This window comes from Nymphaea colorata, chromosome 1 (assembly GCF_008831285.2).
Source record: "Nymphaea colorata isolate Beijing-Zhang1983 chromosome 1, ASM883128v2, whole genome shotgun sequence".
In the NCBI taxonomy this organism is placed as follows: domain Eukaryota; kingdom Viridiplantae; phylum Streptophyta; class Magnoliopsida; order Nymphaeales; family Nymphaeaceae; genus Nymphaea; species Nymphaea colorata.
Window position 1 is genome coordinate 979,602 of NC_045138.2, and position 15,370 is coordinate 994,971.

The window sequence follows — 15,370 nt, forward strand, 5'->3', positions numbered from 1 at the left end:
GAGCAGAAGTTTGTTTTCAGTATTTCACTATAGCCTTACAATTTTCTTATTTCAGAAGGGATATCCCTTCTGCAGTCTGCACACACGCACACACAGAGTACAGGCTTTCATGCTCATCATAGCCATGTAGTTTCTTCAATTCCAAAAGAATCCTATCTACCCACATAACATTAATACATCAGCAGAAGAGTAAGCAGCAAAAAAGAGAATAATACGTACAAAAAAGGTATCCCATAAGCAATATTCACCAGCCACCTCTTTGAGCTTCCACAAAATGGATGTGGGTTCTAAGCCAACCATCCAAACCCACAAGGGTTGCAAAGAGACTAAAAATATTAAGGATCGAATGCTCGATAAGCATCAAGTCTTGTCTCCTGCACTTTTCTCATGGCTTCCATGCTGCAGGAGGTGGTGGTGTCATTGGTGTTATGGGAGGAACAGCAGAGAATATTGTGTTCTTGTCAATCCCATTTGCATTCTCGTGCTTTGACAGAGAGATCAATGCAGCAACCAGCCCAGCATTGCCCGCTATAGTAGGCTCTGTATAGTTGTAGTTGGAGCGAACATCATGGAACCCATCGTTCTTGTCGGGTCCACCAACCATGGCACCAACAAGCGTGTGAGGGTCCGGTTTTGGACTGTCAAGCCATCTCCTTCCACCTTTACAGGTGTACCGGGTACTATCCTTGGGTATTGATGCAGCACGATGATGGACGTGTTTAGGGTAATGATCACCATAGCCAACAAGATAGCTCATCTTCCTGGGGTTCTTGCCAAGAACGTAATCGATCTGTGGAAGCCAGAAATTTTAATAAGTACCTAAATGACTTTTCAGTTACAAGCTAGAACATTTGCTAAGAATTCAACTGTAGCTGTTTATGGAGGAATATATAGAGATTCAGACAAGACCCATATCTTGTGAGCTTAAGATGTAGTAAGGTCTAAGCAGATAGATTATTATTAGCAAAGGTTACTTGAAATAATTACTCTTGTCACAAGCCAAACAGTCTCATTCATGAGACACAACCAGATGCTAGAATTGGACAGTGAACTGCTGGAATTCAACCAATCAGACTCGGTTGAAGCTAAGCTGATGATCGACCGGATTTTTGTCATGAGATGTTCATACCAAGGTTTTAGTAATGTTAACAGGAACTGGTTTCAACATTTCAACTGAAATTGAGCCATAGGATGCAATCACTATAAACTGTGCACCATCCAGCATGAATTGGGAACATTAAATTGAAGGTGCATATCTACTCTCATTGGCATTATCGCCATGAACCCATCATGTTTTTGGAAGTTAAACTCTGTACTTTATGAAGATACGCATTTTGGAGCCAAACCTAAATTGATGGAACCATGAATTATAAGTCAATGGACCATGACAGTCACACCTTGGGAGCTCCTGTCTGCATTTAAGCATCAATATTGATATCATTTGTCTATGATATCCTGTTCTTTGTGTGTGTGTCTCTGTGTGAGAGAAAGAATTGTTCACGTGTGATTTGCACACTTATGTATTGAAACTCAAAATCACATGTTTTGGGCATAATAAGAAAGAAACACTTTAGTACCTGAGTTCTTGCAAAATCCCGGAGAACATCGGTGGTAAAGAAATTAGGCCCACAGTACCAACCAGGTGTATCTGCAGCGTCAAGATAATCACTGTAAACAGAAGCAAGGAAGGCTGCATTGACAACATGTTGGAGAGGTTGTGGCCTTCCGTGGTTCAGCTGAATTAAGCCTCCTGTAAAAATCAACATCCTGTTCATTAATACTGAGATGGCAAAAATAACGGAGAATAGATTAGAAAGGTTCTAACTGGAAGGTAGAAAATACAGACCCTTAGTCCGGTTGAAGCTAGTGAAAACTGGTAAAAATGAACACATAACTATGTTGGTCTGGTTGTGAAACGTCCGCAGTATTTCTTCATATGGATAGCCAGGACTCAGAAACAATCTCAACCTGCTTAACAAAACCTACACAGAGGAAAAGGATAGTGTGAAATCCTAAAGCAAATCCACAAAGATGTAGTTTATTATTTCCAGAATAGTAAGCTCTCCACTCTAAGAACCTGTCAGGAGAGGAAAGACAACAGACTGCAACAAGTCCACCTATAGAGGAACATTCTTGAATTACTATCAAGATTTTCATTGCACAATTATAGATGAAAAGGAAACTGGTTGCACATGTGCACTGAGGGTCTGCCCGCAAAATCCATTTTTGGAAGAAATAGATTCAGAGTACACTTTTAAAATTTGGATTAATCCAATTTCATTTTTAATCAAAATAAGGAAAATAACAAATATCTTACTTGATGCATCATAACTTACCACAACTTTTTATAAGAGGTGAAACACTAATTCCTAGTGTTGAACAATGACATGAAGTCGTTTCTTGCAATATTAGTTCTTTAATTATTTTATTTTTTATTATGGATTCTTTTAGTAAAGTGGCTGCCGCCCCTAATCTTCTCTTAAATAGAAGATTAGGGTTTAGTAATACAATCTTCTTCTTTCTCTCTCAACCCTTGCCGTAACATGGTATCAATATGATGCTGTGTTGGGATCCCATACTGGCAGAATGTCATGATCATGGTAGCATACATAATATATTATCACATATCTCCACAACCAACAAAGGGACTACGCTCGTCCTACTGACAATATTGATTATGGTAGTGGTGCAAAAAGGAGAAAAGGGTCTTCATTTTACCTGAGCACCAGGAAGTTTGTTATCCCAGTTGAATACACCATAATCAGGGCCCCCCCAAAATGCTCCAGCATGTTTAGCAATGCCAGGGGTAGTTGCCAGTTTCAGGTAGGAAATATTCCCAGTTGCATAGTACATCCATGCAGCACCCCACTCATACTCATCATAGTATCCACTAGAATTATAAAAGTTTGCTGGATCAGTGCCAGGAGGACTGTATCTGCCCCTTTGTTCTCTAGAGAACTTGAACAATGCAGTGGCAGCATGAACAAGTTTCTTTGAGTATGCTGCATTGTCCTTAAAAACAATTGATGCAGACGCCATTGTGGACGCCATCTCTGCAGCAAGATCAGAGCAGCTATGACATTGATATACGGGGCGCGGGTAGTTTATGTCTTCTGGCCTCATCCAACAGTAATGATCATTTGGTTCAGGACCCTTGGAGGTGTCTCCAACACCAACCTGGATGATATTCAGAACTTTAGTACACCAGAAAATGGCAGTATGTACAGATCATAAGAATCAATCGGCAGAAACGTGTGAACGAGTATAGCCAATGCTAGCCCAAACATGTGCCCATATAATCATTAGATGGATCATTGTGAAAAGCATTAAAAAGAGGTCCAAAAATTGAAAGGAGAAGTGGAGCAAAAAACTGTGTTTGGATTCACCTGAGCAGCAATCACATCTATGGTATCTGCAGAGGAGTTAAAAGTCTTGAGAAGATAATCTGTTCCCCACTTGATCAACTCTTTAATATGATTGAGTTCACCAGCAGCTTCATACTTCGCACTGTACTCAATTACGCTCCAACTCAACAGGGTCAAGGCATATGACTGAGGAAAGTTGAACTTGATTGCATCTCCCGCATCATAATACCCGCCAACCAGACTTTTACGATAAGCATCATCGGAAAAGCCATCCCTCATTCCAGAGTTTCCTCTCCATGACACATTGTTTCCTTTAGGAAGTGGCCCCGCTGCATCATAAAGTTTGGAACACAGATTTCACAAATGTTAGCATGGATGGAATGCACTATTGAACCAATCAATCCATAAATGGCATGGAGCATTCCAGTTCCACAAATAGTCCTCAGACTAAATACCATTCTCACAGCAGTTATGGCTGCCGATACTGACTGCCTGTGCAGGATTAGGCAGGCAACTTCCATCTGCACCATCTGCATAGATTGGAGGCTTGCACGAATGCATGTGCACGCCTGCACACACACCTGGACACACGAACACACACACGCACACACGGAGAGAGAGAGAGAGAGAGAGAGATGGTTCTACAAGCAGAAACAGACAAGGCATGACCCCATGATACTCGGCAGATGGATTACAAATGACAGATCTCTCTCACGCACATGATGCATATTGAGATGGACAGTCTCCCAGCTTTTCTCGCCATGGCAACACACCAGACACTTTATCAAACGAATGGAAAATAAAATAATCGAATCCCGCAAAGATCAGGGAAATGAACCAAGTGATGATCAAGAAAAGATGTGAAAAAGTTCACAGAGTTGTTTATCTGAAACTGGATCCCCTTCGACTTTTGTAGTTTAGATGAGCAAAAAAGAGACAAATTTCAAGGCATGACGAAAAAGAGGTTCAATAACTCCAGAAAAGAAAAAAAAAATCTAAGTTTCAAAATTTTGTAACATTTAGATGAAACTAAAAGAAACCAAATTCATGCATCGCGAGCAAGAAATTTAATGGACCCATAGTCTTCTTTCGAGTATTTAGATAAAATTAGAACGTATCAAATCTCCCCATCCACGGCAAGAGAAACAAAGAGTCCAATGGGCCTAATTGAATATCAAAATAGATTATTAGATAATTCTCAACACAACCGACTGGTTTTTTTTTTTTTTTTTTTGCTAACACGGCCGATTAAAATGAAAGGACAGATCTGATTACCCATGTATGGTAACCAAGAAATTCAGGATATTGGGGTAGAAATTCTGCTAAAAAAAAAAGGAACTCCCTTAAAAAATGAGAACAAAGAAAAAAAAAATTAAATGACTGAATCAATTGAAAGTATTTGAGGACAAATAGAAACTTAATTGTAGATATCCATGGCATCCGAGAAAATCTGTGTTTGGAAATTTGAAGGAAAACTACCAACTAAGCAAATCAGCCATCTCCGATATCCAGAAAAGGCTGCGATCGATCAGAAAGCTTACATTTCTGAGCATTGAAGAACATGAGCGCCTTGTGGAGCGCCTGAGTGTAATTATCTGGCGGCGGCGCGGGACGGTGGTGGTGCGGCACCGTCTTCACGATGAGGGTGATCAGTCCGGCTAGCAGACCGCAGGCAACGATTGTCCCCACCGTCCAAACGAACAGCTTCCTACTGACGATCATGCACCCGAGATCCACATACTTCTTCTTCTTCTTCTCGGTCGGGCCGAGGAGCCAGCTCTGCTGGGTCTCATCAAGCTGCCGGGAGAGAGCACCACGGTCGTAATCCTGCAAATTCCGGCTCCGATCATCGTCGGTCGCTGAATCGGCGTTGATCTCCAGGGCGCCACCCCAAGGGTCCCTACCATACATGCTCATCTATCACCTGCCTTTCCGGTCAAATATGTGCCAGGAAAATTGAATTCTTCAGATGGTTTCCAGGAAAAAAAAAATGCAGGAGAAAGATCTCGTAATTCTGATAGCCTTTCCCTCAGAAAACTGGAATTCCTAAGAAGCAGTCCACTAAGGCTACTTGAAAGAGAAGGATCTGGTTTCAGAGGATCTTCACTGGGGAAAAGATGATCTTCAGGCTAGGAAAAATGGAATGTTTGTGGGTTTTTTGTAGGGAATTTGGCAACGAGAAGGTGGATCTTTGGTGGGTTTTCTAGGAAGAGAAAGGTGGGACTTTCCTGGTTTTTCCTCTGTTCCCCCGGAAGAAAGATATGAATAATTCTATGCTTCTGCTGTAAGTTTCCGGTAAGAACAGATCGAATTCTCTGGTTGGTAGCAGTGAGCTTCCCCTGGAGAGGCAATGCCGAGACCGCCTTGGTTTTCCGGCAGGGGAATGCCGGAAAATTGGTCAGTTGGAGTGGGACTAAAAAGGAAGGAAGGATGATGGAAAAGGCAGAGTAATGAGTAGAAGCCAAGCAACAGTCTCTCTCCCTCTCTCTCTCTCTCTCTCTCTCTATTATTGTTTAATTATTAATTAATTTTCTTAATGTTTTACTGCTTCGTCTTCCACACTCTTGAGAGAGAGACTGTAACACTCCTACTAACCACTACGATGGAGAATAAGCAGAAAAAAAAAAGAGAAAATTTCCATTGAGGTATCCCAATTTTGTCATAATCTCAAAAGCGTGCTTCACTTTTACCAACAATACGTAAGATCCTATCCTTCCAGACCTTACAAAAACAAGAGCCTTTTGACCGTTATTTCTTCAAAAAGTCATTAGTCAAAAGAGAATAAAAGTGTGCCTGTTTTCGCAAATCGCTTCGTAAATGTGCAGTTAAACGAATATTTGTTAAAACAGAGGCTTTCCTGAAAGGTGATTTTTTTTTTTAGTTATTTTGTTTTATTGGTGGATCTAGATTCTGTCCGTTCGGACGACAGACGGGAGGTTTCTTTCATTCTTAAGATTAAATTAGTGGAAATAATTGAAGGACAGATCTACCCTTCGAAAATTATCAGTTTTCCAGATAACCTTTCCTGTCCGAGCATGCCCCTAGTCGGTTCCAAAAATAGCCGTTCTGCCATTCCGCAATTTGTCCTTTTTGCCTTTGTGTCTCACTGACCGGATCCATGCTTCACAGCTAGATTCACTACCGGAAACTTGAATTTTCAAGTTTGGTTCCGGCGAGGACTTGAGGTTTGGATCGAACTAATTTGGATCCAGTGCGGCCATGAAGATTAAATTTGATGATAGTGAAAAACAATCTTGATCAATGTCATATTGCATCGACGACGAGGTGGCAGATCTAGAAAATTTGGCTAAAGGGCATCATCAATATGTAAGTAAAAAAAAAACTCAAAAATAACAGTACAAAATTAAGAAAATTTTTGGGTTTTGTGTGGGCGACTGCCCACACATAGCCCACACCTCCCTCCTCCCTTGGCATTGACCCATGTCGAACCAATTTGATTACGTGGGGTCTCGTGAGATCCTTTGTTTGGTGCCAAAAATATTGCTGTGAGTGTTTTATAAATTCAACTCAAGTATTACAATAAATTCATGAAACAATGGAATATAATGTTTCATAAATCTAACCAGAGATAAATTAATGAACTACTATAACAAAGCGTTCATATCACATCAAACCCCTTATTAAAGGAAAATTGGTCTAGATTTTGACCGGTTATCAAGCTCAGCATGTGGCTTAGACAACCGATTCAGCAATCAAGTTCAAGATCCAACGAGGATCCAGTCCCATTATGCACAACAGGGTCAGATCTTACCCCTTTCAAATCCGAATCTAGAGTTCCACTCAAAATCAGATTAATGAACTCGACAAAGTCAAGTCCAGTCATGGGCGAATCCAACCCGAGTCCGGACAGTATGCATCACTGCTTTATATGCTAATAGATATCTGATCCGAGTATCGTATTCTTATCTGGATCCAGCACCCATTTCTCACCCCATATCCAGCAGTAAAGGGAAAAGTTTCCGTTCATGAACGTTAAATGGCAGTTTTGTTATACTTTCGCATCTGAGCTCCACTTTCTACCGTTTCTTCTCGTGATAGGACGCTCGTGCGTCATTATGGGAGACGGCAGGGGTACTACCGTAATTTCCTTGCCAGGCTAGCACCAGCTCAGCTGCCTTTGGTCCAGAACCGTTCGTTTTCCCAATTTTTAATTTGTGATTTTAAAATATTTGCACTTGTCTGCTTTCCGCTAATTTATTAATTATTTAATGATTTTCCGGTTTCTCAAAATTTATTTATACCCATTTATTGCGTCAGCTGTCGGTGGCCCTCTCTTTCACTCTGCAATGGAAAGTCCATGGACGCATGTTTAGTCAGAGGTCGCTTTCGGCTCCTCACTGGATCGGGTATGGATCCGGTTCTTTAAGAGTTTGAACCCCGTGGGCTCTTTCAACGTAGAAAGAGTCTCGTGGAATCTGGTTTTTATGATGATCATATCTTCGTATGCTGCCAAACTTGCAGATGATTCGGAGCCGTTTCTAGACTACGAATTAAACGGAAGCTCAATTGGATCTGGATTAAGATCCGCTATTGGAAACCGAGCAGGTAAGGCTTTGTCTTGGGAATTACGACCTATCCAAATCTATACAATCTATTTTAATTCTCTTTATGGGTGTCTTAATGTATATATATTCATTGTTTTTGTTTAATCGTCCATCATATTAGATTAGAGAATCTTATTTAGATGGGAAAAGTTAGAAGTGTGTGTGTTGAGCTTGAGCTCGATTCAGTTAAGGCTCGACAAGTTCGTTTGAATAGAATTTGTATTCATCGTTACATGTTCAGCTCAAGATCGACAAGATTAAGGCTCGACAAACTCGTTTAAATAGATCTAATATTCATCGTTACGTGTTGAGCTCGATTTCGACTTGATTAAAGTTTGACAAACTCGAGTAAAGTTCGAGCTCGACTGGGCAGTTACGTGTTGAGCTCGAACTCAACTCGATTATTTGAACGAGTCGACTCATGAGCTCGAGTGCGACTCGTTAAGCAAATGACTCAACTCAAACTCATTCATGATCCGAGCTTTAACGAATCGAGCTTGAGTATCTCTACTTATTGTTCACCCCTAACTACTAGCCAATGTCAGATTTGGATCTAGATCACCTGGATCTCGAAAATATCCATAGTGGGACACCACCACTGGCACCCAGTTGTAGCCATAGAGCAAGCTGCCTGCTTCCACATAACACAATAAATGACAAACATGAGGGCAGCTCGGTGGTGGGGCCCAGCCTTGACCTTACCTTCCTCTTCCCACCATTTAATGTGCTGTCAAGTAGGTGAGACAGTGAGAGACCTCAATTTAATTGTCATTGAGAGCCACACATAGTGTTCTTGCCATAAATATAGCATAACCTAATGTGATATATAAATTTTGTTAATTGATAATGTGTGTGTGTGTGTGCATGCTTATGAATATGTGTGTATGTAAATGAGGTAATTGTATGGGCAGTTTAATCGATGGTTCATAAGGTGACACATATTCAATTACTTTTAAAATATTATTGATCTTTAATTTTAAAAAATAAACTTTTATTTACACAAAGCTATCAACCAAGTTGATGAAAGTTCTTTAGTTGATTTGCTTAGTTTTTCTATTTATTTGGTTTATATATTTTATGAACTATATTTCTCTTTAATTCCTTGATACTTACATTTCCATGCGAGCAGGTTATTAGTAATGGCCCCTAAAATAAAATGACCAAAATACCCTTGCTAATTAAATGACATACACCGCCCTACCTAATATGTCGAGTTTTGGTTCATATTGAGTTGCTAGGCAGTTTTCGGAAGAATGACTTACTTTGCAAAATTTATAAGGACTGTTTCCAGAAATATGCTAAAGGCTTGCCCTTTCGAGAAAGATTCTAGAGAAGGGAAGCTGCTAACGTCGGCGGTCCACGAGGCCCCGAGGGTCGATTGTTACGTCACGGGTCCAATAAAAACTATTAAATTCTCAACACGCCACTCGAGATCGACTCTCAGTGCCACCGACAGCAAAAAAAAAAGTGATGTTTCGCCCACACGACTGCACTTGAAAGGAGAGATTTTGTTACTTTTTTAATATTTAACAAAAAATGACCTCAAACATTGGAGGAATAACAAAAGTAGGCCCATGCGTGAATGTTTTGCATTCGTCCTCGTAAGTTAGCAAAATATTAATGATAATCAGATTATTTTTGGGATTTGAATTCAATATGAAGTTTTGCAATTGAGTCTTAACTTGCATGTAAATTATCTTATGCTAGATGGATCTGGAGTAAAAATTTGAGTCCAAGTCCGAGATTGAATCTGAATCCAATTAGATGTAATTCAATTCGCCCGAGTTTGAATCATTTGCATGTCAAGCATTTCTTTAGTTTTTTTTAGCAAAATGAGAGTGCAGTATTACCTGTTTTGCATTCAATCTTGCTATGAAAATTTTGAGGCATCAGTTTGATTCTAGTTGATATTCTCTCCTGCCCCGACCCTCACAACCCTAAACCCTAACAGTGAGGGGAAGCGACAGGTTGAGCTCGGCGTCTCATGCAGAGGCCTCCCAGCCCTACGTGTTTGCGTTTTTAAAACATGAAGCTCATTCAAAAAACAAGAATCAATCTCTTAACATGTAGTGGGCAGCAAAGTGGTCCACCTCGGTCCACCTCATCTACGGATTCATATTTGAATATTTGAGTGATTACTGTCACGTTTCAGTACGCATTACATCTGAACCGTAAAAGGTCACAAAGCATGTTTTGTAATCCAAAGAAGCGAGTACAAGGGAGGGCTAGTGGCCTCTCTTTGAAGGGTGGAATGAACCACTCACCCTTTTTAAAAAAAAACAAAAAAAAAAGTGTCGTCGATGTGTTCGGAAACCGCGCTTTATTTTTTTTTTTTTCCATGTGCCAATTTACTTGCCGACAGTGTGCCATACTGGCCCACCTTGCTTTGTTTCTCTAAGCACAGTTTTCTATTATGGCAATTAGACCACGATTATGCACATGGATTTTATGTATTTTAATGCTATGGATTTTATGTATTTTAATGCTCTATCAATGATTTGATATTTTATGCGATCGGCTTGATTGCCGAGACATATGGAAACGTAAGGGGCTTGGATCAGGCATGATCCATTTGACCGGAAAACATAGGGATGTTAATGGATCGAATGACTCTAATTATTGATCTTATTTGAGATCTATTTAGTGGGATCAGATAAAGAAATCCAGATCTGACTACTAATTGGACTGGAATTTAGTATAAACTTACATAATGGAATCTGAACCCGAGTTTTGATATATGACTGGGAACTGATAAAGTTTTAACAGAGTTTAATACATTTAGATGTCAGATCTTATGTTATCCAGATAGGAATCTGGATTTAAAAGAAAAAATCGTATGAACCTGAATCTAAGTACATAAAAATCCAAATTAAGTGAACGCTGGATCCAACCCTAATCTGGACCCTCCGGGTCAGTTTGGCAGCAGTTACAAATTGTTACTATCCAATGAATGGGACAAGTTCATAGAACAGTTATAGTATGTTACTGAGCCCCTTCAAATCCCTACATTGGATCTGAATTTTTGGATTTAGTATAACAGACTCAGACCATTACCGTTCAAATCGAGGAGAGGTTTGTACCGTGATCTGCGTCCAAGATAAATGTGGGTTTCGACTTGGAATCTCAATAGACGTGAAATTTATATCTGACACTAGTCTCTTCGGTTTTGGATAAAAAAGTCATATTGAAATCCAAGTCTGAAACCAAGTCCGATTGAGATGAATCCAGTTAAACTTTGCTTGGTAAAGCAAATCTGACATGGTTCCGTTCAAGTTGATCAGACCCATGACCTTCAAGTTGAATGACGTCAAGAGTTCGATACCAGGGGATTTTGCCCCACTGCATCTTTCTGAATAAGGGTAAGCTGAATATCAGGGGGAATGGCCAAGGACCAAGACACAGTTGACCAGGGGCAGAGCCAAGGGAGGCCGCATGGGTTCTGGCTCCACCTCAATTTTTTTTTTAATTTATGTGTAAATTTTAAAAAATTAATTCAACCCCCCTTATAAAAAAACTTTTAGCGTTGCCCGTATAGTTGATACCAACCCAAGTCCAGATGGGGCGGCCACTGTATGTGCTCTGAGTAATGAACGTGCTGGCCCAGATAAGAGTCAAAAAATTAGCTAGAGCCATCCTGGTCTGCTCCAGGTAATGACTTGAGCTGACCCAGCCGGGTATGAAAGAGAGCTCTTTCCGCACAGGGCCTGGTCCGGTCGGACCCACTTCGTGCGATCTGAACATAAACAAGCCCAGTCCAAGCAGGCTGTGAAAGCTCATCCGAAAAGAACCTGACCCAGATCCTGCCCATTTTCTATTTGAGTTCATGAATGGGTCTGATCAGGCCATGAGCCCAGCTCTAGACGGCCTGTGCCAGCCTGAACCCAACAAGAAGACCTCCCGACGTTAATGCTCCCAGTAGGTGGGGACATGTTGTGTATATTCTTCCCAATGCTTTTCATGTCATCTTCCAAATGGGAGGTGATCCTGAGTTGTAGTGGAAGGTTTATGACTCATGAGTATCAACCTTTTGTGGAGTAGTTGAAGTAAAATTGGTAGAGAGAGAGAGAGAGAGAGAGAGACGATAAAATTGGTAGAGAGAGAGAGAGACGATAAAATTGGTAAAGAGAGAGAGAGAGAAAAAGAGAGTCGATAAAATAAGAACGCAGACAAGAAGTTCCTTAGACACAAGAACAAACCTAAAATGAAGTATAAAGTAGAATGAATGAGAGAAAGAGAGAGAGAGAGAGAGAGAGAGTACCAAATATGAGAAAACATGACAACCAACATACAATATTTCATAGTGAAGTGTCCTTGTGACAAGTAACTTGTCAAGAGAGAGAAAATGTCAAATATGAGAAAGTTCACCAACCACTATACCATATATCATATCATGACAAGTAACTTTTCCTTGTCAAGGGAGATGGAAGAGGGAGAGAAAAAGAGAGAATCAGTATATGAAAAAACGCAACACCTATCACACCATATCTTATAGTGAAAGTCTCTTGGCAAGTACCAGTTCCTTCTCAAGAGAGTCCTCAGTTTGTAAGAAAGAGTTACGCAATCTATATCAAACTAAGGACATATATGTGGGCTGTTGTGAGCATTTGCCTATATATATATATATATATATATATATATATATATATATATATATATATATATATATATATATATATATATATATGCTCCCATCCCATCTGCCTAGAATTTCTGGCGCGGCATTGTAAGAGAAGCCTACTAACACTGGTTGACCAATAAACATTGAGAAAATAAGAAAGTAGCGCCAGTGAATATCAACCATTTGACGATCAATAGGTAAAAAATAAAAAATAGTTGGTGGCATAGTTCATACACCAGAACAAATGTATGATCGATATCTATGCATGCCCAGATCCAACACTAAGATGATCTGCTCTGAACTCGCTTTTTTCGGTACTTTTATCGACGTCTGCAATTGGACGTCGATGGAAATGCAGACTTTAACGATGTAGTGTAGTCACGCATCTTTTCACCAACGTCTGCCCCTGGACGTTGGTGAAAATTCACATTCACTGACATTTGTCTTCGGACGTTGTTAAAAGTCGACGTGCGTTAGTAAATCGTTTTGTTCTTTGGTAGCATGTCCATGGTGACAATGAGAGTCTGAGACTAACTACAATTTTCTCCCAAACTCCGTTGCTCTCAAGGATGAATGCAGGTAGGCTTGGGCGTCGGGCTGGGCCTGGGCGTCCGGAAAAACCTGGCCCGGGCTCGATAGGCCGGCCCAGCCAGTTAAGCCCATTTAAATTAAAAATTTATTTTTTTAATTTTTTAATAATATTTATTATTAATACATATTTTTTATATTTAAAAATATTTTATAATTAAACAAATATTTTTTAATTTTAAATGGGCCGGGCCCTGGCTAGGCTCACCGACCCGACGGGGCCATGCCCGCCTGTATGGGCAATTGCCCACACGGATCAATGTATCTCATTGTCAATCCCAATAGTCAATGCAAAATGTCTTCCGATTTGGCTTACGTCGCAAGTAAATTTTACCTTTAATGATTCAATCAGTAGTTTAACCTCTTGAGAGAGAAAAATGAAACGTGAAGATCATATACAATTAGTTCTAACAAGTAATTAATGTGGGAAGGCATGTGTTAAAGTATTACTATCTCGACATGATATTAAAGTAAAAGATTAATTAATTTAATTATGTTAAACGTTAATATTAAGTATTTTTATAAGGTAACCTCAAATATTACTTTAAAGTAAAAGTGTGAAAGTAAATCGCTCGATGCGTAATTGTACAAATTAACCGTGGCGAGAACAAGTTGATTTATTATAAAAGAAACAACAAAAACAAAAAACATTCTGTAATAAATTATTTAATGATTATTCAACCTAACTGAATGCTACAAACAAAAAGGACAAATATTGATGAACTGTAATAAATTTACTAGATAAATTATTTTATTTTTTCAATTTTGCAAATAACTGATTAATCTCGTTAAAGTTTGTCCAATGTCATTAAAGCAACTGATCAATTAGCTACAAATTAACATCAATTAATTACTCGTACCATATGACTTCGACTTTACTTTAATTAGTAGATGTTGAACCTCACATATGCATTATAGTTCGAATGGTCACTTACTATTTCATATAAGAATTAAAATAGAGTAAAATATTCCACTGTTGTAGCCAATCTAAGCCCAGGAATTTGGCGCTCTCTTCCTTTTCTTTTTCTTTGTTCATTTGAGGTCCAAGAACTCAGGAGCATAACATAACTGGTTAGGAAGGAGTGACGAGAAGGATTACACACAAATTTTAAGTCCTCGTTTCGATTTCCATGTGTATTATTCTCCTGCTCTTCAAAAGGTGGGGGGATGTCCTGTTGAGCGGAAGGTAGCCCATTACCCATGTAAGCAGGGGTGGCATGGGTCCTCGCTCCACCTCAATTTTTTTTAAATTACATTTAAATTTTATAAAATTTTGCTTGTCCTATATAAAAATTTTGGGAAAATAAATATTTCGGCCGGTGTTAAAATTTAGAAACTTTAATTCGGTTCCTTTCATGAAAAATTTCTGCCTCTGCCCCTGCATGTAAGCTTTCCAAGCCGTGAGTTGTTGAACTCTCTCCTTACCTGAAATGTTAGACATTAACAATGTGGCTTCAACTTTTCCACTTAGTTCCGATTTGTTACTACTTAGTTTTTTTAAATACCTCTATTTATGTTTTTATGGTCATTAAAATGAATACGAGGCACATGTGGCATTATTACAAAGTAATAAATTAGCAAATTTATAATAACTCTGTTATTAGTAATTCAGGTTAGGATCACTAATGGAGAAACTTTTATTATTTACTTCTGAAGTTTCTATTTGCCATCTCGATATAGTCTAGCAAACAAAATCTTTTGCTCACCTTATAGAAGTAACTTATTTAAACCAATAGTATTTAATGTTTACATAGATTTCTTTCGTATTGCGCTTCCATTTCAATTCACCTCTTTCTTTGAATAGCAAATATGAATACCCATCTAGTCTTAATAATTTAATTCCTTTTTTCATACATTAATGTTTTTATGCTTTTTATATTCTATTTATCCTTAGTTCCCCTTTTCAACATAATCTTCCAATTCTTTTGGTTCATCTCAGTTGGGGACCATGTCATCGGGACATCTCTTTTCACAATTAAAAGAACGACGTGTACTGAACTAGCAGACTATTTCATTAGCTCAAGCTCAACTGAACTTGAGTTCTTAAAACTCGAACTCCGCTCGATTCAGCTCGAATGGAAGATTGGCTTGAGAAAAAGTTATTAAAAAATTATTTTTTAGAAGAAGAGACATCATATAGACTTGAACATGGAACCTCTCCGTGTATACCCATTTAAACAACCTACTTTTTTTGATAATTTTATAAGGCATATTTTCTTTCTTGAACTTAATTG

General features: G+C 39.1%; 1 protein-coding gene across 1 annotated transcript; it reads right to left on the reverse strand.

The window, feature by feature from the left end:
- Positions 1-5,835, reverse strand: LOC116256424 (endoglucanase 25-like). Its single transcript, XM_031632792.2, has 6 exons — positions 4,907-5,835; positions 3,387-3,694; positions 2,719-3,177; positions 1,847-1,982; positions 1,578-1,750; positions 1-790 (listed from the first exon to the last, which is right to left on the reverse strand). Exons 1-6 carry the CDS (start codon positions 5,280-5,282, stop codon positions 386-388), a joined length of 1,857 nt encoding a protein of 618 aa, XP_031488652.1. The 5' UTR covers positions 5,283-5,835; the 3' UTR covers positions 1-385.
- Positions 5,836-15,370: the final 9,535 nt, after the last annotated feature.